At 41.6% G+C, this 26,826-nt stretch overlaps 1 protein-coding gene across 1 annotated transcript in view; it reads left to right on the top strand.

Moving 5' to 3' along the window:
* The first annotated feature begins 16,240 nt into the window (after positions 1 to 16,240).
* The window catches only part of C10H10orf90 (chromosome 10 C10orf90 homolog), a 71,372-nt gene continuing 60,786 nt past the window's right edge, over positions 16,241 to 26,826 (top strand). The window contains exon 1 of the mRNA XM_075288071.1: positions 16,241 to 16,373. Coding sequence (XP_075144172.1) covers positions 16,301 to 16,373 — 73 coding nt within the window. The 5' untranslated portion in view covers positions 16,241 to 16,300. The remainder of the gene's footprint in view (positions 16,374 to 26,826) is intronic.

Raw genomic sequence — 26,826 nt, 5'->3', positions numbered from 1 at the left:
GATAGATAGATAGATAGATAGATAGATAGATAGATAGATAGATAGATAGGAGATAGATAGATACTGTAGATAGATAGATAGATAGATAGATAGATAGATAGATAGATAGATAGATAGATAGATAGATAGGAGATAGATAGATAGATAGATAGATAGATAGATAGATAGATACTGCAGATAGATACTGCGGATAGATAGATAGATAGATAGATAGATAGATACTGCAGATAGATACTGCAGATAGATAGATAGATAGATAGATAGATAGATAGATAGATAGATAGATAGGAGATAGATAGATAGGAGATAGATAGATAGGAGATAGATAGATACTGCAGATAGATACTGCGGATAGATAGATAGATAGATAGATAGATAGATAGATAGATAGATACTGCAGATAGATACTGCAGATAGATAGATAGATAGATAGATAGATAGATACTGTAGATTGGATAGATAGATACTGTAGATAGATATAGATACTGTAGATAGATATAGATGATAGATAGATAGATAGATAGATAGATAGATAGAGATACTATAGATAGATAGATACTATAGATAGATACGATAGATAGATAGATAGATAGATAGATAGATAGATACTGTAGATAGATATAGATGATAGATAGATAGATAGATAGATAGATAGATAGATAGATAGAGATACTATAGATAGATAGATACTATAGATAGATACTATAGATAGATAGATAGATAGATAGATAGATAGATAGATAGATAGATAGATAGATAGATAGATACTGTAGATAGATATAGATAGATAGATTGATAGATAGATAGATAGATAGATAGATACTGTAGATAGATAGCTGTGAGACTTATAGAATTATAGAGATGGGAATGAGATAGACAGATAAACAGATAGATTTATAGATAGATAGATATGAGATACATTTTATAAACTCTTCCTCATTCCTCACTTATAAGCAATCTCATCAGTATTTCTCCCGGTTTGCACTTGGCAGCTCTTGCTAAATAATTTTTGCATGGTTTTATTAGATGGTTACTTAAAATTCAGTTCAAGCAACTGTGCTAAAATATCTGTATTTGTTGAATAAGCCGAGAAGGAAGAATCTACAAAACAGAGATGCTGATTTCTATTCATCTCATGCTCTTGTCCTTGAAGAAATGGATTTTGTGAATCATCTGTGCACTTTGGTAACTGTTTAGAAAAGATGTTTTTTAATTAGTAATTTGGTGGTCCAGATAACTGGGAAATGATGATTTCCTATGATGCGTCTGAAGTATGACAGTTCTATCATATTACTTTGAGGTTTATCTGGTGGAAATATAAGACGAGCACTAATGGGAGGCTTTGGGTGTCATTCAGTTCATCACATTTAAACACTTGCAACACCACGGATAACCTCTAGGTGCAAATCTTTCAACTGAAACTATATTATTGTACTATATTATACTGTACATGTATACCTATATATCTGTGTGTGTGTAATTGTTTGCAGATTAGTTAGCTACATGTAATGTACTGCATATCTACAATTATGTAAAGAGAAATAATATGCTGAAACTTGAGTTTTAAAGCACGATAATATCCTGATATTTTAGTTTCTAGAACAATTATACACTCATACTTGAGCTTCTGGAACAATAATACCCTGATACTTGAGCTTCTGGAACAATAATACCCTGATACTTGAGCTTTTAGAACAACAAAATCCTGATACTTGAGTTTCTAGACACATAATACTTTGATATTTGCACTTCTAGAACACTAACACCGTGATACTTGAGCTTCTAGAACAATAATACATTGATACTTGACCTTCTCGAACAATAATCCTCTGATACTTGAGCTTCTAGAACACTAATACCCTTATACTTGAGCTTCTCGAACAATAATCCTCTGATACTTGAGCTTCTAGAACACTAATACCCTTATACTTGAGCTTCTAGAACACTAATACCCTTATACTTGAGCTTCTAGAACACTAATACCCTGATACTTGAACTTCTAAAATAATAATGCCCTTATACTTGTGCTTTTAGAACACGAATACCCCAATACGTGAGCTTCTAGAAAAATAATACCCTGATACTTGAGCTTCTACAACACTAATACTCTGATACTTGAGCTTCTAGAACAATAATACTCTAATACTTGAGTTTCTAGAAGACTATTGGAGCTTTATTATTTTTAATAATATGCTCACACTTAAGGTTTTAGTAAAACAATAGACTGATTCTTGCGTTCTACAACAATAATGTCCTGACACTTGAGTTTCTAGAACAATAATACTTGGAAACTCAAGATTCTATAAGAATAAAGCACTGGTAATTGGGGCTTCAAAACAATAATAAAATTATATTAAAAATTCTTGAACATTTTTTTCATATCCCCTGCAATGGCAGAGGTTACAGTGTCAAGTGCCTCCTCCTAAATCAGGCGCACCCTCCATCAGGGTTTGTAGCTGACATAGATTTTGGGAATCTCTTATGGCAGTAAAATGGTGTAAATGATCATATGTCATAAATCGTGCCATGTCCATCATCACGTTTTCTTCCAAGAAAGTGTCAAGGGCAACGTGTGTGTATATATAAGTGAAAAAATTGGGGACTTTGATGCCTTATAAACCCGAAAAGTGGTGTACAAGACATAACAAATTTCTCCCATTTATAAAATGATGCAATTCTGACTGCCCTCAGTCACCACTAGAGGGAGTGTATGATCTTACTACATACTCCATAATAAAACCATATACACTAGCTCCCCCTAGTGGTGAGTGCAAGAAGCTAAAAGTTTGTTGTTTAACTTCATTGTGCAGTAGATTTAGAGCACTGTATCCAGAAAACAGAACTCGGACAACTATAAAGATATATGAGAAGTTACTCAACACAGAATTTTAGACTTAATTGTTAAAAGATGGAGATTTATATTAAGACACCAACTCTATAGTGTCAGATCACAGATCCTAAATTTTGCTCAACCTTGGGTTATGATCATAACATAATGGAGGCACGACAACAAAACCATGCTTTAGATCAGAGCGGGTTTTTCTGTATATGGGTAGTGGCCCCCCCTATAGGTCCCGGTGCAGTGATATCCCTAGTGAGGTAATTTCCCGGCACTTGCTCTTTCATGTAGTGACAGGACATTTTGAAGTTAATTATTAATAATCGAGTTGCCAATTAATATTAACAACTTAAAGGAGATTAAACCAAATCCGTGATTAGCAGTTCCTTTAATCCAGCAATAATTATGTAGCGGGCGATCGTCGAAACACTTACCTCCTGAAAAGCTTTAGTTAAAAGCAGAAGGTAATTGTCTGACACTGAATATCAAGGTAATGGATGTGGACCTAGTTCAAGAGATGAGTCTTCTTTCCCTCTCACTTTTTATCCTAATTACAGACATCCTTTAATTGACATTGTACCATGTATGCTTTTTTTTTTCTTCTTTTTCCGAAACAACAGATCAATGCGTTTTAAATGCCATCTGGTTGTTTTGTAACCCCCTAGTCAGTGTGTCATAAAACCTGCTGTATAACATTCATTGGATACCATATATATCGTGCATCCATGAAATTGTATAATCGCATAGTAGAAAGAAAATTGGAAAAAATATTAATTAAAAAAATAATTTCTTCTTGCCAACCTATAGACAATGGTGGGAACAGATGGGAGAGACTGACACAGGACAGCAGGACTACACAGGGTTTGTTTGCAATTTGTAACTGCAGGGACTTATAGCTCTGCATGGGAGCTGTATACACAAAACAAAAGATTATTCTAACAAGACTATAAGTATAGGTTCATGTAGCAAAGCAAGTCAGGATAACTATATTGAGCCCTGACATCCACACAGGTAGTCAGTATAGTAGTCATGAACATGCTTAAAGTGGTATTCCCATCTCAAGTATCCTATCTATAGGATAGCTTAAATAAATTTGAAGCGTTTTCCTAAATATATTGGTGCTTTGTTTGCATGCTATGTGAAATTATTTCCCCCTATGTTTACACATTGTTTCCCTGGAGCCAGACCTGTTTGATCAGATGATGTCAGTCACTGCTCTCTGGCGAGGCCGAGTGTTCTCACTGTTATCTACAGATAATTGCATCAGTGTTTTGCAGGGTGTCACCTTATTAAAACATGGGTTATAAATTCTGCTGAAACTTGAATTTTACCCCGTTCTTCACTATAGGGACACTTTGAAGACATTAATTAATTTAGGACAACCAATGTGATCCAATAAATGTTTGAAAATTTTATGGGTGTTTATTATAGGTGTGGTTTACAATGGGTGTTGTTTAATGGGCGTGGTTTATAATAGACGTGATTTACAATGGGTGGAGTTTATAATGGGCGTGGTTTATAATGGAAATGCTTTTTGTTTTGTTGCAAATATTTGTCTTATGGTGAAGTTGGACTCTTCTAGTTGATGCTATTTGAGTCAGAATTTTGGCGCTTCTAGAAACCCTCCATATTTATGAAGGTCCATATGACTTATTCATAAATATGTCTTAGACAAGGACTGCGATTCCTAGTTTTAGATGGTGCATAGTCATAGTATTGATAAATGTGCCCCACTGTGTTACTTGGAATAACCAGACAATAGCGATTTCCTCCATGTTGTTTGTCCCGGTAATTTGGCTATGTGATGATACTAAAGTTACATCGTACACTAATTAATTTTTCCCCGTTTTGACAGACTGCATAAATCTGCTGAGAAATGCCACAGCTGACTGAGCCCATCTTAGAGTTTATGATTGCTTTTCTCCTCGGGCCCAATTCACATGCCAAGAGAAACTGAGACTGAACGCTAGTGGCCACTTAATTAAAAGTCAGAGGAAATGTATCTCTATGAACGGAGCAGACAACAACCGGAATGTGAATGTAAAATTTTTAGGTATTCTAAATGGCCAAAATAGAGAAAGGCCTTCTCGTGGTGCATCATGGAGCAGGATTGCTTAGTTTGCTGTTCTAGCCTTGTATTTAAGTTTCTTGCCCTGGACTGTCTATCATTTAGGTGCCCCAAATGGTACACGCTCCAACAGCACCCATTAGTTATTCCAAAGCCATCCTATAATTCCTAGATAGGACACAAGGCCAATAGATGAGTTCTTCATTTTTGTTGTGTTCTTTGTGGAGAGGATGAGCCTTGTCTAGCTTGTTAACCCCCATGAGAAATGGGGCCAAAATTAGTTGGGTCCATCAGTGGTGGATTTAGAACGGTGCTCAAGTTGCTCAGTGTATGAAAACTCAACAAATACACAATAGTTTCCATAATACAACCCTTAGGCCACATCCTTAAACTGTTACAATCCCCCAGACTAGATCCAAAAATAAACTCAGATCCCAGACCAGAAATCAAAACAAATTTAGAGCCCAGTTGAGATCCCTAAAATAAATGCGAACCTCTAAGCTAATACAGACCCTAAACCAGACTGCTTAAATAAACCAGACCTCAAACTGGACCTCCTAAAGTAAACAGATGCCTAAAATGAATTCAGACCTCAAGTCAGACCCTTAAACTCATACAGACCCCCAAACCAGACCTCCTAAATAAATCAGACCCTAGACTAGACATCCTAAATAAATCAGACCGTAGACTAGACATCCTAAATATATCAGACTCTAAATTAGATACCCTAAATCAGGGGTGCTCACACTTCTTCAGCATGTGAGCTACTTCTTAAACTGATTAAGGCAAAAGATCTACTACCCACTTCTTGTGGGCGTGGCCGGGGTGGGCCTGTGGGTGGGGTCGGGTGGGTCTGTGGACGGGGCGGGGTGTGTCTGTGGGCGGGGCCTGCTTGTGGGTGGGGTCAGGCGGAGCGTGAATGCAGGAGACAGCGGCGTTCTGTGGCCGCCCAGGGATCCCCGGTGTCTGCTTTTTCACAGTGAAGGCTGAGAGTTATCTCTGCACACTGGCAGGCTCGGGCTGCAGTAGCCCCGCCTGCCAGTGTCTGGAGATGACTCTCAGCCTGTGCTGTGAAGAAGCAGCACCCCGGCTCCCTCCATCCCTAAGAGCGGGGAGCGCGTCATCCCCCGGAGCTGCTTCTGCTGCCCGGCCTGCAAGTGTCCGGAGTGCTTGTTCACAGCGCAGGCTGAGAGTTGACTCTCAGCCTGCACTGTGAACAAGCAGACATCGGGGATCCCTGGCTGCATCTCGCGATCGACCCATACGTCCTTCGCGATCGACTGGTAGATCGCGATCGACGTATTGGGCACCCCTGCCCTAAATAAATCAGACCCTAAATTAGACATCCTAAATAAATCAAACCCTAGACTAGACATTCTAAATAAATCAGATCCCTAAAATGAATTCTGATCCCAAGCCAGATCCTCTATGGCGGCAGAGAAAACGACAATTAAAGGAATTAAGGGAATCCAGAGAACGACAGCGCTCTAACCAATATTTCCAGGAATAGTCAAGAACTGGAACATCCCTAAAAATCAGTCTCATTATATGTGTGCGTGTGAACATTGACCTGCGATCACCTATATGGATTACTAATTTATTGTTAATGACACCATGACACACGTAGGTTATTAATGAGCAGCCCGACTCATGCAGAATGGTTCCAAGTAGTATACCGGCCTTATTTCTTACAATGAGCAAGCATATAAATCCCATAAAATGTGCGCATGGACAAGGAAATCTACATTACATGTTAATGAGGCAGACAAATCCAACGGCCTCATAATTAATAAGTGAAACAGCCGGAGCCCAAACAGATGTTCAATCACAAGGCTCGGAGAATGGAATTGGGCTGACACCAAAATGGGACTTGAATGCGGTTTACTAGCAAAGTGACCTTGTTTTCTAGACTCGGCTCGTGAATCTATCATCAACAGAAATTTCTATTAGTGAAAAAAATACAGTAATTATTTGCAATAATACTTGTAATAAAATGAATATGTAGGAAAATGCCATTATCATTATAAGATCTAGATATAAATGGATTAATCAGGGCTATGATGGATATACAGGTGTAATCTAATTCCTTTCCCCTTTACTACTTGGAGTCTATACCAGGACATCTTATACAGTTGTACTGTACATGCTCCTGCCCAGGTTGCACTTTCTCTCTGAAAAGCTGAAGGAAAGCCTATGTCCAGCCTAAGGGTGCATTCACACAGAGTTTTGTGTTGCTGTTTTTGCCACAAAACTCGTGTGAAGTATCAGCGCTGTAAAACCAGAATCCCATTGAGTTCAATGGGTTCCGTCTTACGTGCGCTACACATTGAACTCAATGGAAGGCTTTTTTACCCATTGATTTCAATGTCTTATGAGCGACACATTGAAATCAATGGGCAAAAAAGCCTCCCATTGAGTTCAATGTGTAGCGCGTGCAAGACAGAATTCATTGAACTCAATGGGATTCTGTTTTACAGCGCTACTTCTTTACACGAGTTTTGTGGCACAAACAGCGCCACAAAACTCCATGTGAATGCACCCTAATAAATGTTATCTCTGCTTCTTTCAATGAGGATGCAGCAGAAGCTGTACTGTATTCTACATGGCAGAGTCTCACTAGAATGACATGTACAGAGCTTTATATTTTGAGCACCAGGAAGCACTATTGCAAGGAGAGTTTTGCAATATTTCTGTGGAAGGGGATCTAAGTTGTATCTTGGTTGACCATCACTTAGGGTAAACATTCAGTAGCCCTGACATAGTAGAATGGCCTGCACCCAGCACTCAGGACACTTGCACCATCAGTATCTCCAGCTAGGTCCATGCCTTACAAGCTTCCTTCTATGCTGCTTCATTTAATGAATGAATATTAATGTGTGCACTGAGCTAATACATTGTCTCTCACTTCTTTGATTTTACTGTCAAATTTATATTCAGAGTATAAGTTTGGAATGGTTAAAGGGTTAACTGATGTACTGTATATATTGAACATCAATGTGCTTTTTGTGTAATAGTTCTGTAAAACGGAGTGAGAATGGTTGTGCGCTTTCGGATATGAGGCAAAGTTACATACTCTACAGAATGACTATAAGGGCTGAGCCAGATGAATGATTCAAAGGGTACAGTATATACATACTGTATAGACAGCTCCAGCTACTGTATAGACCTCCTTAGACAGCTGTAGATAAGTGCAGAGCTGCCAAAAGTCAAAATTGTTGTGTGCAACTCACAGATTTTTTTCTGTATACTGATCTATGCTAAAGCATGAAATAACAAAAAAACCCTATACTCGCCTGGTAAATCCCCAGCGCCTCCACTGTAGTGGTCCCTACTGAATAGAGATGGGCGAATCAGTTCGTACTGAGCCAGGATCAACCTGAATATTCCTTTAGATTTTCTTACAAAACCGATCAAATAGAGATACCCCAGGTTATAATAAGTGAAGGCACAGGGTATGTGAAAAAAAGCCCCAAAACGTCCATACTCCCCTTTCATTGCCTCTTTTGAGCTTACTCGCAGGGCCCACAGCTTTCTTGGTAACGCCAAGCGTTCTTATGTTATGTCATTGGCCCGGGCTCAATTATGACATCATGACGCTCTGTCTTGGTAGCCCAATCATAGACCTCAACGAAAACCGCCCCAAGTGCATGTCGTCGCAGAAGAGAGCCGTATGTTCCCAGGAGAGCACAAGGAGATCCAAAGGAGGCCAGGTGAGTATGAATTTTTTAAACATTTTTAACCACCTTTGGGCCAAATCTCTATGTGTAGACCTTGAAGAAGGATATAAGATCCGAAACGCGTCGTCTGACGTTAGCCTTTTTGTCTTTTCCTGTGACTGCGTGTTTATATTTTATCCTGTGGACATGAAATAAAGCAAAGTTTTTTATTGGAGGAACTTTCGTTTCGTTGCTGGATGATTTCTCGTACTATCTCTATGTGTAGGGTTTTGTATAATGACAATTTGGAATGTTTGGGAATATAAACAGATTCATCCATCTCTATTCGTTAGGGACCACTAAAGCAGAGGAAAAAGAAAGTGAAGCACAAGTTACTAAAGGGGATGAGGGAGATGATACTTTCCCATGAATTACAGGGATAGATGTATCCTGACAGGTGCCCTTTAAGAGCCTAGAATAACTAGTGATACAGAAACCTGAGCTTGGACTTTTGCCCGGTGCACACAGTCCGGTCTGTACAATGCACAGTACTAGGCAGGATATGCTCTGGCTTAGATTCATGTTGGATTATTCCTACTATTATACAGCCCTTCTACATGCAGGTCACATTTCAATAAAGATTGGTAAATCGGAGGGCTCTTTTGCATGAGAGCATCTTATTTTAGCTATAATTTTTCATGTTCAGAGATGTATCCAGTCAATCATTGGTAAACATGTATTTACAGATCTCCGGGTCTGCAGCGACCGTGCATGACACTTCATGGAGATGATTCGACAAAATGACACATCTCAGTCATTGGCGTCCAGGCACTTGCTGATTAAGTGAATAAATAATAATGCACGCTCCTCTCCGCAGATTGTGGAGTAGTCAGCATGCATAATGCCTTCATTCAGCAGGAATCTGCATATACAGTGTCTGCTGCGACAGGATAGTCCCCAGAGGATACATAGATAAATGTGAAAATAAATAATGCAATTCTATATGGGGATGTGAAGTAGTCAAGTCAATGTAGAAGAAAAAGTGTCACTTGTCAGGTTCAGGTCTGAAGTGTCAGTAACAGTCACAACTTCACAGGCCAGTGATGTCACCTTTATTGGTCACAAGACCTCCTATTGAAGATACATGGGAATTCGACACCTGGTACCCCCAACTGTTTGTAGTGGGAACCATGCCGGTTCTGCATCTTAGGTAATTATGTGAGATCGGTGGAGGCGGAGCAACCCCAGAGGCTGAAGGCCTTTTCGGATCACATGACTCAGAGGCTGTGCCGTGTCCGGGGCCATTGGCAGTAACAGTAAATTAACAGTTAATGGACAACCTCTTTAAGGGTAAGTTCCGACTGAGTTTTTTGGTCAGGATTTTGAGGCCATATCCGCCTCAAAATCCTGACCAAAAAGACAGCTCCCATTGAAACCTTGGGCCTAATCCGGAGCGGAGTGCACGGCTGGATGCCGTTGCAGTGCACCGGCTTTCAGTCACGGCTGCCCGTTTTTTGGTCTGGAACCTGAACCTGAACTTATAGTGAACGTGGCTGTGCTGTAATACCAAGCACTGCTATGTACAATGTATGGTGCTGTGCTTGGTATTCAGTGACCTCACCTGAATATGGTTTCTTTAAACAGCTGATCTGTGGAGGTGCCGTTTGTCGGACCCCATGCAATATCCTAGGGGTAGGTCATCAATATGTAATCCTGTAAGACCCCTTTAATGTGACTGTGATACAGAAGAATTTATAGGGACATTTCACTCCAGAGACTTTCAGACTGGAACTCACGGTGTGACAATTTATCTACTGATTATCTATATCGTTGTCAGTATTGAGTGTGTTGTTATCGGTTCCAGTAATGTCATAGTATTCGAGATCTCCACGACTTCTGGGAGAATAAATCCTGACGTTCCTTAAGGAATGAGAATGGCGTTCGAGGATGAAGTTTACAGATGCACTTGCTAAGGGTTGCGAGCACCTTTGGCTCTGCATGAGGAAGTTAATTGAAGGCAGATTGCAGGCACACAATGGTTAGAGCGTAGTCATTAATCTCTAGCGAGCACCATGTCTGCCCTGGTAATAATAATGCGGTTTTACCTGTTGTGCTTCTAATGCGGCTTAGCGGGCTTTTCTTTGTAGGTTATGTGCAATGTCTGACCCGGTGTACAATTGTATTCTGTACGGAGAAGATGTAGCCCCCTCCTTCTAACCCACAATTATTAGTCCTAAGATGAGCAAATTGGTTCCAAATTTAGCAAAATTTTTGGATTTTATGAAGGCCACTTCTGGACCGATTTCTCCAAAAAGTAGTCGGGTGTACCTGGGTCCTGTGGTTTGTGCCAGTTCTGAGCAGATGGTACTATGATGGAAGGGATATAGACTTGATGCGTCCAGTGGCGTAACTACTGCCATAGCAGCAGAGGCAGTTGCCACAGGGCGCGGGACATTAGGGTCCGGTGACAGCCGCTACCGCTGCTATCATTATACTCGGGGGTCTTTTCGAAGCGGGAGAGGTAAGAAACATAAAAAACACTGTTACTTACCTTTCCACGATCCTGGCCAGGCCTCCTTCCTAGTTGTCTGACGTCTGACATCACATGAACCCGGCCTGCGTTCTGGGTCATGTGACGTCCGACGTCATTGAACAAGGACGGCAGCAGAGGCCAACAGCGTAGGAGCCAGGGGACAGGTAACAGTAGTTTTTATGTTTTTATTCCCCTGGGTCTCTGAAAAGACCCCAGAGTATAATAATTGTTTATAGATGTCCACAGTGGGACATAATAGTGTGTGCAGGGGCGACTATGGGACATAATACTGTGTTCAGGGTACACTATGGGGGATAATACTGTGTGCAGGGGCCACTATGGTGGATAATACTGTGTGCAGGGGCCACTAAGGGACATAATACTGTGTGCAGGGGACACTATTGGGGATAATACTGTGTGCAGGGGACAATATGGGGCATAATAGAACATGCAGGGATACGTAGGAGGGGGTCGGTCGAGGTCTTTGGCGTCGGTGTCGGTCGGGGCCCCATGTCAAAAGTCCGCCACGGGGCCCCGCCATTCCTAGTTATGCCACTGGATGCGTCTTTCATCTACTACAATGTTTCCTTGGCCGACCACTGGATCTATAGTCTTCAATGTTGCCATGTTCTTGTTGTTTCTTCAAATTTGACCATAACAGAACATGGAGTCAAAGTGGGATGACCTGACCCTTACACCTCCTTTGTTACAGGCTGATATTTTTTGGTAGTGAAGGTGCGATCCTATCTACACATGACCGTGGGATGTAGAGGAGGTAGGAGCAGCCAGAGGAAAAAAATTTTTTAATTATTAGTGTTTAGTTTTTCTCTTTGTTAGATTTCTGTTACAAATATAAAAAAACAAAAAAACTATTTGTTTCCGGAAAAAACCATTTATTGTGACAAAAAAATAAAAAAAACCTGGCAGAGTCTTACTGCAGTGTGTCAGTTCGTAGCCTGATGATCGTAATCTGGGGACAATGCAACATCTGCATCGGAGCCTGTCACTCCACACAGACAATGAGTCGTAGAAATTGATGCACATTATAGAAGGGCTTTCATTACGTCTCCTATAATGGGATTGTTATTTTTGCTGGTGAAAAATAAAATAATGAATTGATTTTATTGTCATTTTGAGCAGCGGGTTACAGCGTGACCCAGAGATAGGAAACTGTTATTTACCGGTGGTGAAAATAACGGAATATATTGACACGAAACAATTTTAGGACAAAGTATCTTTTATCTTTCACTAAAAGACATTGTTACCTGCTGTTGACATATTTTCTTCCTTTAACTGTTCTGCCTTTGAAAGTGTCTGCCAGTCTTTACTTCTGTTCTGACATTCTATTCATGAACCTGCACTTTACAGCCTGGTTATTAGTATGTGAATTGTATGCCCAATGATGTGTATTAGTATGTGAATTGTATGCCCAGTAATGCCAATTAGTATGTGAATTGTATGCCCAGTAATACCTATTAGTATGTGAATTGTATGCCCAGTAATGCCTATTAGTATGTGAATTGTATGCCCAGTAATGTGTATTAGTATATGAATTGTATGCCCAGTAATGCCTATTAGTATGTGAATTGTATGCCCAGTAATGCCAATTAGTATGTGAATTGTATGCCCAGTAATGCCAATTAGTATGTGAATTGTATGCCCAGTAATACCTATTAGTATGTGAATTGTATGCCCAGTAATACCTATTAGTATGTGAATTGTATGCCCAGTAATGCCTATTAGTATGTGAATTGTATGCCCAGTAATGCCTATTAGTATGTGAATTGTATGCCCAGTAATGCCTATTAGTATGTGAATTGTATGCCCAGTAATGCCTATTAGTATGTGAATTGTATGCCCAGTAATACCTATTAGTATGTGAATTGTATGCCCAGTAATGCCTATTAGTATGTGAATTGTATGCCCAGTAATGCCTATTAGTATGTGAATTGTATGCCCAGTAATGCCTATTAGTATGTGAATTGTATGCCCAGTAATGTGTATTAGTATGTGAATTGTATGCCCAGTAATGCCTATTAGTATGTGAATTGTATGCCCAGTAATGCCTATTAGTATGTGAATTGTATGCACAATAAAGCTCCCTCTAGTGGTGGCTCGAAGCAGCCAGAAATTTGTCAATTATTTAAGTCTATAAAAGACATTTTTGGATTACTGTACCAGTAGAAAACAGAGTGCCGGCTACAATAGAGAGATATTAAGAACTGAACCGGGGTAGAATGAAGAACTGAAAAATGACACAGTGTTAAAATGCAAACAATTGCTTAAGTCTTTATTGATGTCAAACTGGACAAACAAAAATCATGTGACAGTCTGAAATCATTCCACTGGAATGGAAATTTTGGAAAAACAAAAGTGCACACATCCCTGAGCGATGCAAAAGCTGCAGAAAAGCCTAGTGTCAGGTTTTCGTCGCGCAGGGACTCTTCGCAGTTTTGCTGTTTGCTTCTGTTTTTATGTGAAGTTGTTAGATCAGGTGTTACTAGGGATACTCCGCTTGTTAAACTGTGTGGTGTGAAACATGCTGAGAATGTGTTTAAGCTGAATGGACCCCATTTATCAATATGCCTTTACAAAGCGAGGACCCCCCCCTTAGCTGCTAATTTATCTATAGCCGAGACGGGAAGATTTGTCTGAACTGTGCTCACACCTTGTTTATTACTGTCTGTCTTGTTTACTTAATCTTACATTTCTTCCCTTTCCTGGTATTTCAATTTACAGATGTAGCAGAGTTGGATTTATTTTCTCTACACAAATAACTTAATGTGTTGGAGGGGTTGTACCATAAGGGTAACTGCTGCCATATGCCTTGGACGTTAAGGGGGGTAGCAGAGAGTTGCTACCAAGAGTATCGCTTCCCCGACTATGTCATACAAAGAAATTAGTGACTTAGAAGTCAGGAACATTGCTAGGGGTCTGCAAAGGAATAGAAATTATTTTGCAACAACCAGAGGTTGACAGGGAATCTTCCAGGCCCTTTTAATAAATAAGCTGTCCATAGGATAGGTCATCAATTGAAGATCTCTGGGGGTCTGACACCTGGGACCCCCATGATTAAGTTGTGTGACACAGCAGCGATGATCCCTAAGGCCATTTGACATCACATTCATCAGTCACATGGCCTGATCACAGCTCAGTTCCATTTGAGTGCGCTGTAATACCAAGCACAGCCACTGTACGGCGCTGTGCTTGGTAACTACTGACCAGGCTGTAGCACTCATCTGAATCCTGCAGCCTCTTTAGATAGTTGTTTGGTCCTGTGATCTTTTATTATATAGGGCATCAATTAGTAAGTCTTGGAAAACCCCTTTAAGCCCTCCCCAAAAGTGGGCTGACCTACATGGTTTAGGGGCGGGACCAGGCAATACTGTGGGTGGTAGTTTTTTTTCTAGGGACTTAAACATCCCTATTTTAACTATGTCAAAGTACATAAAGTGAAAAAACAAGAGTTGTACAATTCAGAGTGTGCCCCCACAGGCAGGGGGGTGGTACTGCACCATAGACAGCTTCCTCCAACACTTTTAATTCTGCTTCTGAACGTAGCTTTTCCTGTATTGAGGGATTTTTCATACCCGATCATTCTTTCTGAAGTCTTATTTAACATCATATTGGTTCTTTGTTCTTGCAGATAATTCTATTCATTTGTATTGTATTAAAGCAATAAAAGACAGCGTTGACTATAGGCATGTGATAAAATATCATGTATTCAGAGTAACCAACAAGCACAAATACGCGGCACACTCACATGTCCCAGACATAAATTTTCAATGCCTCAGTATAAAGGAAATGGTGAACCAGAAGGAAAATTGCCCCTGGCATCTACAAGAAAAGCCATTTAAAGCACAATGCTGCTACAAGTGCTGGTGGCTATGTGTAGCGATGGTACAAAAGCTGCCCACTGATGCATACTAAACTGAACATGGCAACATATACATTGTGGAAAGAAACTGGACACGTCTTTTACAGACTCCATAACATGAAAGGTTTTAGGGTCTTAACACTTTTATCTTCCTTTTCGACATCTTTCCACCGTGAATTACAAGAGAGCTTAAATTTGTGGGGTTTTGTTGTCCTGTGCTCTATGCTTCTACCTAAAGAGTGTAAAAATTTCCTGCTCAACAAAGTTACATGCATTTGGCTTCGATTATATAACCTACGGAGAGGGGAGGGGGAGGAGAAGGAGGCTGTTCATTGATTTATTTCATCATTTTATGCAGTGGGTAAGTTTTACCTTGAAGATACAGCACTGCCAGAAGAGTTCCTTACTCACATTGTAGCAAATTGTAGCAGATGCAGTTCTTTGTGTGTCTTGTCCAGCAGCCTCCCCCTCCCCTCTCCATAGAACTTTATGTAAAAAGTATCTCAGACCAATAAATGGAGAAAGAAACATATTTCTTTAATAAGATATATTACAAAGTTTCTTATATTCATCTGTACTATTCATTTATGACAAGTAGTTTTATAATTGGAGGTCCACTTTATTAGAGGACAATATCCAGTAGTTTTCTTTTCACAGGGGTTATGTACAAGCTACAGTTTTGAAGATGTATAACCATGTAATATTTATTCTCATCAGCCTATGTATTATTATTCTGTTTGCCATAGCCGAAATAAGTTGCTGTTTTTTTCACTTTCCACCTCTTCTACCAAGACCTTGGGGATGCGGCTTCTAATTCTATATGTAGAGATATTAAGCCTCGAGATTCCACTGTTAACTTTGCTGAAGGAAACAATCTGAACTAAGAGCCCAGACTTAAATATTAAAGTCGGGGAAATGAATCGTTTATACCCAAATCCTCGTTTAAACTTCCGTGCCGGGTGAATGTGAGATAAATTCAATCCAGGCTGAAAAATTAGTCCCCGTGAATACAATGACAATGGTAAGGGTTGACATTCGGACATTGAGAGTATCAGCGTCTGGTTAAATAACCTTCGTGCTTCTGAAGGTTTAGTAAGACTGGTAATAAAGTCCTTGAATAGAATGAATAGAATTCCAGTGATGAGATGTGAACGGCATTCATTATTCATGGTTGCAGCGCAGGCTCAGATAAAGGGCAGATCCTGGTATCCACTGTTACTAATGCAACAAGTTACTGGCCTGGCCCTTGTATACAGACACAGATGCTTCCCCGGGGAAGGATCCCCTGAATAGTTATATCCACTCTATCGCTACCCAAAAGACTGCCATGGGCAAGACTTTCCTATCACAAGTTCATCTCACCCTGTATTACTCCATCAAGAAGAAAGAATGCTACTTCGGTAAGTTGCAGCTGAATACAAGACGTTGCTGTTTGTCCCAGAACTATAGAATTTTCTTTTATTGCAACCTGTACGTTTAGCCATCGCCAGTTTATGTCGATGAGATGATATGTTTATCTTCTTGTGAGTTGTTGTTTAGTGCTAACTCGAGCACACAATGTTCAGCTAGCTGGTCCTTGACAGGAGGTTTAGTAGACAATGGGCGCAGTGACGCCTGCGCTTGATTACACAGGGACATAGGCATCTAAACAGTTTTTGCTACTTATGTAGCACTTGTAGTTATGGTTCTTTAGATATCTTATCCTAGACATATGGACTAGTTATATAGTTGGCATAGGTGAACATGAAAATGATGACTTTTAAAAGACTGTAGGATGTTAGCGTGTTAGCGCCCCTGTCCTTGTGTCCTACTGGGGCATATTGACTTAATAGAGAGGAATCCTTCCCTTCCTCCATATGGTGGAACCTCAATTATGAGCCCGAATGCAAGTAAGGTCTGGTGGACTGGACTTGTCCTTGTGTAAGATGATGCTGACCCACACATTGAGCTGTGGAGCAGGGAAGGGTTAAATCTCTGATCCGACTGCACGTGTTAGCAAGATGGCTTAGCAGGCTAGTGTATCATAACTTTTAATGGTTATGTCATATCATGCACCATGTTTTGATAATATGCTTTATGCATGCTCATATTGGTGCAGGTCATCACAGTCTTCTGGTTCCTTCCAGAAATGGAAAGCGTGATAATTCCAATTAAGTTGTGCCCATAATTTGCACCTCAGGAGAAGTTGTAGGTTGCTTTCCCATTCAGTGGCCTGTTTGATGCCAGTTTGGGAGATGGCTTCCTATTTAAGGGTCACTTCTTTAAGGGAAGAGATTGGTCAAGGCAAGATGGAGAGAAAGCTTGTAGGAGCAGGATGTCTTCTCATTGTTGGTGGGCCATTTGGATGAGGCAACTACTAGGAAGTAATAATGCTATATGATCTGTTTGCAACGAGAAAAGGGTCACAATGGGACTATATTTACTTATATTACTGCAGATGTCCCAGGGCTATAACCCAATCGGGCATCTGACCAGGATACTACTCTGTGTCTCTGGCCCGTAGGCTCTTGGCACCATCTATCACCACCTTGGCTCTTGTGAGTTTCTTACCATTTCAGATAACAATGACATTTTCACAAATGGCTACAAATGTCAAATCCCGTGAAAGTCATAATTCGGTCGGTAGCCTCATTTATAAGGTTGTAAATTGTAACGTATGCTTTTAAAATCATAAAAATTCCATTTGTCGAATTATAATTTATTGGCCCCTCAGGTTAAATCCAAGGCTTTCCACTTGTTGAGGATAATGGAAGTTGTTTATCTCACACTATGTGAACTAATGGAAGGGGTTTTCTGGGATTTGAAGAAAATTGGCTAGAAGCAGGAAATGGTATAAATTACAAAAAATATCCTTTATGGACACGATTCACATCTGTGCCTTGTATCTGCCCATTGTGAATCCATCTAAAAAAATCAATGGTTACACCGCGCATACTGTAATCTATCTGGTAAACTAGGGAATCCCATTTTTTAGGGGATGTCAACAAAATGGACCTTAAAGGGGATCTTTCCCCACCTTCTCCAACCCTAACTCTTTGTATCCTTCAAGAAATTATGCTCCACTGATTCCATCACAGTTGGAACTTTTTCTCTAGCCCTTATCTATCTTCATCAATCGATGCTGTTAGTTTCAGTACCCAACATTGCATTAGGTGGTTGGTTTTAGGCTGGAGCTGAAGAGTCTGGATCTGCCCACCTGATAGTATGACCCTAATCATCACATGGGGTGCAAAAATTATGGTAGGTGCTAGAGCAAAATTTCTAACTGTGCTGAAACCAAACTGTAGAAGGTACAAAGAGTTGAAGTTGATAGAGGAGGTGCAAAGTCCTTCTTAAAAGGGAGTGCTTATGCAAATGTGTCCCAAACTGAGTGTTTTGTGGTCATTCTAGGATGGAACTAAGTATGTTTTAATAATGTCCTGCGAATGAGGATTCGGCTGTTGGGAGGTATAGCATAGGCTCATAGAATGGCCATCAGGAGATCCCCATTTCCTCGAGGGAGTGCAGTCCTAAAGGTGAGAGCAGAAAAGATTAAACAGGCCTGGATGAAATAAAGTAAGAAATTCTCAAGGTAGTGGAGGACCTTGGGCAAGTACTCCCAATAATCTGACCCTGAGGAGGAGCTTTTGCAGTGCCAAAGGGACTCCCAGTGCCAGCATACACGCCCCATGCCCAAACTCTGCTTTTAGCCATGTATGAGAAGTATAGAATACGCTTCTTTTTCTAGAACTGCTGGTTATTTTCTAGTTTATACTGATAAGATCGGCAATAAAATATTTATATTCCGGAACCTTGTTGTGACTAGAGGAGGCCACAAGCTGTATGCATGAGAATAAACCTAACACAAGGGCAAGGTATTAAGCTTTATGAAGCCGGGAAGTTTGACAAAGCTTCATCTCAAGGTGAAAGAGATCCCCTGAGCACCGTGGCTTTGTCACTTTGAACATCTAATGGAAAATCAAAAGGAGAAAAGATTGCGGGTGATAGGGTCACATTGCCAACGGGATTCATTTCAGGTGTAGATGAAGGTGAGGATACATTATAACTAGGTCTGAGATTCATGTAGGATGAGGTTTGTGTAGAATTGTATAAGGTTATCTCACGTCTTTATCTCTCACGCTTTATTATAGATAACACTCTGTTTTCTCTACTTATGATTTCTGCAGTCTAAATAAAACAAAGAACAAGAAGAATTAGACCCAATTCACATGCAATAAAAGCTGTAACCCTGTAACAATACTGAATCTCAATAAATTTAAGGTGACCTGCACTTTGAACAGCTATTCCTCTCGACAGCTCTTCAAGCTAAGTATGCATGTGTTTTGAATGAGGTGAGGGGACAAAGCTGTTAGCGATTTGATTTGCCTCCTGGTTTGTCTTGGGTCTTCTGGCCTCTTACGGCCTCCGGGGGTGATGTCACAGGTCTGTAAGACAGTTGAGGCCAGACACTGCGAGAATGGCAGGATTTGTTTGCTAGTCCTGCTGAAGTTTAGACAACTTTGTTTTCATGTCCATGTCCAGTGAATCCAGATTTTGCAATTAAAATAGAGAAATCCATTTTAAAATTTTGTATAGTATGCCCTAAAATCTGTGCAGTTTTTCACTATGTGTGAAAACTCTACTTTCTAGCACCAGACTGTGAAGGGCTGCAGATATTTGATGCAGAATCGGTGGCAAAAATCCTTCACGAAAATTTGCCACAACTGGATGGATAACTAGTATTTCTGATCTGTAGTTAAACACTGTGTGTTACCGTGTTACATTGTTAATATTGGTTCTTGCTCATCTAAAAATGGAGAACAGTCGGGGGGGGGGGGGGGGTTGGGGGTAGATACATCTGCATGTTTTTGGATCATCCCTATTTGCAAAGTTGCTTTGCAACGGACTACCAAACGTGAGTTTTCTGCGTGGTCTCTGCACAGAACATGCGGACAGAAAAGTACTTCACAATCTAATTTCCTGTCCGCATGACTCGTGAGGAGACCGAGCGGAAAACAAACGGACCCCATTATAGTCGATGGGGGTCTGTGTTCTTTCACTGCACACAGCTTGCCAATGCATTCTGTAGTCCGTTTGGGGGGTTCCCATGCATGCTCCCCGAACAGATTACCGAATGCAGATGTGAACCGGGTCTGGGTGATATTCCATCCAGACAGGATGGGTGCTGATTAGAGATGAGCGAGTACTATTCGAAACTCCCGTTTCGAATAGCACACACCCGTAGGAATGAATGAACGCAGGGGGTTAAGCGGCCGGCCGCCGGCAAAGTCTGTGTGCTGGCCGCTTTCATTCATTCCTATCATTCATTCCTATGGGTGCGTGCTATTTGAAACAGCCGTTTCGAATAGTATTTGCTCATCTCTAGTGCTGATACCTTGTAACCAAAAATTCACAAATCCCCATACTTCTTCCCTATGTGTCACTTAGACTGAAATTACACATAGGGGAAGACTCATGAAGAGGTCATTGGGTGTGGAATTTATGCTGTGGGATTTGAAGAAAGAAGTGGAAATAAAACAAATGTCCATAGAAATTTCAGCATTTTTTTTTTCACTTTTTATGGAAAATTGGAACAAAAAACTATCCTGGACGATCACGTCAGTAAAATACCTATGTAGAAATTTTCAGACTACAGTTGTTTTTTTTAAAGTTTATTTTTTATTAGTAAATTAATAAGAAAAACAAAAAGGTAAACAATGACTAAATAAACAACAACAAAAAACTCAACCAAAGAAAAATCCTACAGGTGCCCTGCTCCGCTGCTGTCAGTTCCGCTTTTCTCCCACAGCGCCATTTCATTGCATGCATGATAGATGAGGAGACACAATGGCACTAAACTTGTATATCCACAGGCCCTTCTGACGTTACAAGATAAGCGACTCTTTGTTTTTCACTTGCAGCCATGGAAACAAATCTAGTGGGATCTGACTCCGAGGCATGAACCAAGAAAAAATAAGTCTGTGACCTATGGAGATCCCAGTACTTGAGAGACTGACGACTAATATTTATTAAATAATAAGTTAGGAAAGTTCCTTATTTGTTATTGTTGTATCTTAAGTTTTATATTCTTAATTGTAATTAAATTTATAAGTTTTTAAAAATTAATTTAGAAATTTATTTTTTTTTTATGGTAACGGATACGGACATTTTTATCGTTTTCAAAAATTATATGGTCAACAATAGTCATCAATTAATTTTTTTTTTTTCTGTTTTCATTTTAAATGACATGGACTTTTTGTAACTATTTTTAATTAAGGGGAAGGGGAAGCACAGGTGGCCATGAGCAGGACCAGGGATCGGTAAGTAAATAGGGACATTTACTTGTTGTTGTTACTCCAGCAGGTAACTGCCTATTTAAAAAAAATAAAATAAAAAAATCAAGTGCCTGGTGGGCTCCCTAATGTCCCGGGCCCTGTGGCAGTCGCTAGTGCTGCTACCCCAAGCCACCTTAACTCAACCTATGTTGGTCTCCTTCAAAGCACCTGATGTTCTTTCCGAGGCATCTTCTGACTTCCAGTGTGACGTCAGTGACCCCAGGCCACCGATGAGGACTGCGATTGGGGCATGTTGATGTCATGGTGCAAGCATTATGTAGTCTAAGTGCCACATGTGAGGCTGTCATTGTGCCTTTGAGAATGACTTTGGTCTTCTGACTTCATCTAAGAAGTATTGTTAAAGAGGACCATTCATGGGTTTGGGCACAGGCAGTTCTATATACTGCTGGAAAGCTGACAGTGTGCTGAATTCAGCGCACTGTCGGCTTTCCCGATCTGTGCCCTGGGTAAAGAGCTATCAGTCCCAGTACCATAGCTCTTCACAGTTAGAAGGGTGTTCCTAACAGCCTGTCAGGAACATCCTTCTTCACAGCAGCGCCTATAGCGCTGTACTGTGAGAGCGGGAGGAACGCCCCCTCCCCTCCTGATAGTGCTCGTCTATGGACAAGTACTGTGAGAAGAGGGAGGGGACATTCTTCCCCGCTCACACAGTACAGCGCTATAGGCGCTGCTGTGAAGAAGGGCATTCCTGACAGACTGTCAGAAATGCCCTTCTGACTGTGAAGAGCTACGGTACCAGCACCGCTAGCTCTTCACCTGGGGCACAGATCGTGAAAGCAGACAGTGCGCTGAATTCAGCGCACTGTTGCTTTGCAGCGGTATATAACACCGCCTGTGCCCAAATCCATGAAAGGTCCTCTTTAAGAAGAAGTCCAGGAGAGATATGGGAAGGCAAGTATGACTGTTTATTATTCTTCTTCCCTGGGCTTCTGATAATTATATTGTAAGGTTTGAAGAGATCCCAGTGTATAATAACAAATAATGGGTGGAGAACCACCAAAATCTCAGGGTCATTTGTAATTTGCAACAATCTTGGCTCGGTTTACTCATCTCAATATCGAACCCCTTTTAGGCTGGGGCCCCATGCAGTGTACCTGCAAAGTGGATTGAATTCTGGCCATTCCTATCCACACATTGCAGAAAAACCGTACTGTTTTTGTAAATCACAGCATGTCAATTATACTCACAGAAACACTGGCATTTTTCGTATGGGTATAATAGGGGCAGAAATTCCGCAGAGAATGAAATCAGTTTTTTTCTAGCGGCAGTTTTCTGCTGCATTCGCTACATGGTACCTTAGCCTAAGGCTGTCCTGGAATATGGGATTCAAATATTGCCTGTGTGTAAAAACACAGTGAAAACTCCCACGTAACACCCCAAAAAGCAAAAAAACTAAAAAAGTTGTGCCTCTCAGAGTTCAAAATTAGCTATGGCCTTAGAGTTTGTCCAGGATGTACACTGCTGCTGTCCGGTCCTGTGGTACTTCGATGCTTCTTCCAGCCTAAGTCATAATCTCATGTTAAAAAAAAAAACAAAAAAAAAACCTCAACTGTACGCTGTGGTCTGGGGTCTCCCACCGCTGTCCAGTCCTGCCCTCCTTGGGTCTTGTTCTCAGGGTCGGACTGGCCCACCGGGGAGCCGGGGGATCCCCCGGTGGGCCCCAGCCTTGACTATTACCGTAGTGCTCATTTCCCCAATGCAGAAGCATTGGTCAGGGGCCCGATCGGGCTTTTCAGTGGCCGGGTCGGGCTCCTGAACCAATGCATTTGCACTGGCAAACTGAGCACTTGATAGTGGCAGGGGCCGGATCTGTAAGCTCGGGGCCCCGGCTGCCAGCAGCACTGTAATGGTTAAAGATGGCCGGCTGCCAGCAGTTTCACAGGGCCCCGACACTTACACCGAGGGGCCTCCTGCCAGGGAGAACTGAAGACACCGGGACTGCAGCTGCAGTAGCTATTGCTACCTTCCTATGTAGAACTCTCTGCCCGGAATTCCCCCTCCCCCTCCCAGCAGTGAGTCATCGCTCACATCGTACTGTGAGGGGACAGAGAGAAGTCTGCTGCTGCGATCCGATCATCATCTTTCTACTTCACAAATGTGAGTATATATATATATATATTTTTTTTCATTTTTTGGTAAAATGTAATGTGTAATATGTATATGTGTCCATTTTTTTAACCTTTAAGTCCTATCATGGTGTCTGTCATACACCACTACCATACACATATCATTATGATAGACACCATGATAGTACTTAAGGGTTAAAGTCTGTGTCTTGTATACTGTGTGAGGACTGTATGTTTGTATACAGGTATGTGTGTGTATATACAGGTATGTGTGTGTATATACAGTATGCTATAATAATGTGTGAGTGTATGTATATAGGGGAGTATATATAGTATTCATATATGTATATATATGGCTTATATATGAATGTATATAAATGTATATATGCTATAATAATGTATATGAGTGAGTGTATGGCTATATATAGTATTCATATAAGTATATATTTGACTTATATATGGTATACTAGCATGTGCCCGCGACTTAGTCTGTGGGTTGGTTGCGGCGCTGAGCCACTTATATGTAGCGAACTCATGGTAGCTATGATCCGCCGCCCTCCTTACGCCATCGGGCCTCCTCCCTACTTACGGCTTGCCCCCCGCCCCCCCATTCCCCGCGCACCAGGGCTCCACCCCCCCCCCCCGCTCCAGGTTCCTTCCCCCATACATGCGCTACTGCGCCCATGCGCCTCCCCCCCCCCCGTATGTCTGCCTGCGCCCATGCCCCGCTTTCCCTTGCGGTGCGACCGCAGCCGCCCCTCCCGCTCACAGGTCCCCCCCCCCCCTCGTGCTCCGGTTGTGTGTGTATATATGAATGTATATGTATGGGTGCATTCACACGATGTAAAATGGAGAGTGATCTGGCACGTATACGGCGTGTCAGATTTTGCGCGCTCAAAAAGATCCCATTGATTTCAGTGGGAGTTACGAGCGTATACACCACGTTATTTTGCGCCCGTTATTTTGCAGGCGCAAAGTAACGCGGCGTATAAGCGCGTAACTCCCATTGACATCAATGGGATCTTTTTGAGCGTGCAAACTGCTGACACGCGTAGATGTGCCAGATCACACTCCACTTTACATCGTGTGAACGCACCCTATGAGTGTCTAAGTAACTGTTTTTGGAAATCGCAGCATGTCACTTATACCTACAGAAAGACCGGTGGTGTCCCTATAGGTATAATGGAAGCAGAAAGTCCTCAGAGGAAACCTCTGTGGAGTTTCTGTAAAAAGTGCTGCAAGAAGACTGATATGTTGCCGCCAGGGTTTTTTTTCCACAGCGCTTTTTGGCTGCGGGACGCTGTGCTAGGCCTTGTCCTTATAGAGTGGTGTACAGTATTTTGAGATGTTAAAGAGGAGCTCTCACCACCTGGGGCACATGCGGTTTTATACACTGCTAGAAAGTCAGAATTCAGCACACTGTCGGCTTTCCAGATCTGTGCCCCCATTGAAGAGCTATCAGTGCCAGTGCCGTAACTCTTCACTGTCAGAAGGGCATTTCTGACAGTCTGTCAGGAACGCCCCTCCTCACAGTAGGGTCTATTGCGCTGTACTGTGAGTGGTGAGGAAGGCCCCCTCCTGATAATGCTCGTCCATAGACAAGTACTGGGGGGGGGGGGGAGCATTCCTCACTGCTCAGCTTCATGGCTGGGTGGTAAGGAGCGCCCCCTCTCAGAGTACAGCGCAATAGACGCTACAGTGAGGAAGGGGCGTTCCTGACTGTCAGAAACGCCCTTCTGACACTGAATAGCTACGGTAATGGCACCGATATCTCTTCACCGGTGGCACAGAATGGGAAAGCTGAATTCAGCGCTCTGTCAGCTTTCAAGCAGTGTATTAATCCGCCTGTACCCCAAATGGTGAAAGGTCCTCTTTGAGGATTAGGCACAACAGTGAGACGCAGTGTTTTTCATTGAGCTTTTGTCCCCAGCACCCTGTTGTCTCCTGCCTGTGTCTGTTCAGTCTCATGGTCTTATTTCTGGAAATCCTGCACCTAATTAGTCTTAGTGATCACATGAGGTGCAGGACTCCCAGCAAGGAGGCGCCGGCACGAGACTAAATGGACACTGGCAGCGGACAACAGAGTAAAGGGGACAGGTGAAGGCGCTTTCTATTGATTTATTTTTTATTTTACACCTCTCTTCCAGCACATGGGTCGCTCCAATTCCTGGACAAATCTTTAAAGGATTTACCCATCTTTTTGTAATATTGATGGTCTGTCCTTAGGATAGGCCATCAATATTACATCTGTGATGATACAACAGCCAAGACCTCTGCAGATCAGCTCTTCCAGGACAGCGTGGCTACAGGTAATGGTGACATTTCTAGGAGCCATGCTGATCACTTTCCATGCCCTGTCTCGGTATTGCTGGTCTGCAGGGGTCCTGATGGTGGGCCCCTAGAAACAATTCCACTGGTGGGCCCTAGACGCCCCAGTCCGACCCTGCTTGTTCTTGTGAAAGTCCAATCATTAGAGACCAATCAAAGGAAAGGTCATAGAAGTTCACATGTTACCGCAGTGGACCGGAGAACTGAGAATAACTGAGTATGTTTTTGTGTTTTTTTTAAATTATTTTCTCCTTCCCCTTCCCTTCTTATGGAAAAACTTTATATCCTGGCCCTTTTAAAAGGTTAAATGTGGGGGTCCCTGTATAATGCCCCCCTACGAATAATATCTTGTAAGATGCTGCTGAAAAAGTCAGCTGAAGTGGACGTTGACTTCGAATAATTCTAAGGATCTTTATTCTCAGCCACAGCTAAGATCTTAAGATGTTTAGTTTCCTGCCTGTGATGTACTTAAAGTTTAATGCATGCTATCAGCAAGATGAAGCCTTAGTGTACTGTAACAATAACACTCTCAGAACATTCGGCATCTCCGTCCTAAACGGAAAGCAATATCCTAGCACTTTGTTGTAGTTTCAATCATATAAAATCCTTTAAATGTGATTTGTTTTATATTGATCACCCCGGCCGAGCATGTGAAGATTCCTCGGCCCGCATGAAAACAATGCCTCTTTTGTTGACTTCTTATTCTTCCTTTCAATTCCGCCTTCTATGGAAAATTGATATTTTCAAAGGAGGCTTAAGTATAATATGCTGAAATCAGATTACCATGGCTGCATATCGTACTCAGCGTCACATCTCACTGCCCCCCCATCACAATGGTCTTACTTTTTTTTTTTTTAATCTCCTTGATGTAATTTCTATTTGATATGATCATTGAACACAGTGCACATTCAGCCTCTCATTTACAATTTCAGGTTAGCTATGTATTAGCTGGAGAGGACTCGGAGCAAAAAAATTTGGAAAAAAACCCCTCTGATCCTGGTGACTTAATCTCTGCAATCAATAGTGATCGTGGCATAAACAACAGGCGTTATCTCAACACAGCCCGGGGGGGGGGCCTTCACATGGGGCAAAATGCTGCAGATTTTGATGCGGAATCTACCTCA

This window comes from Leptodactylus fuscus, chromosome 10 (genome assembly GCF_031893055.1).
Source record: "Leptodactylus fuscus isolate aLepFus1 chromosome 10, aLepFus1.hap2, whole genome shotgun sequence".
NCBI classification, from domain to species: domain Eukaryota; kingdom Metazoa; phylum Chordata; class Amphibia; order Anura; family Leptodactylidae; genus Leptodactylus; species Leptodactylus fuscus.
This window is presented reverse-complemented; position numbering and strand designations above follow the sequence as displayed.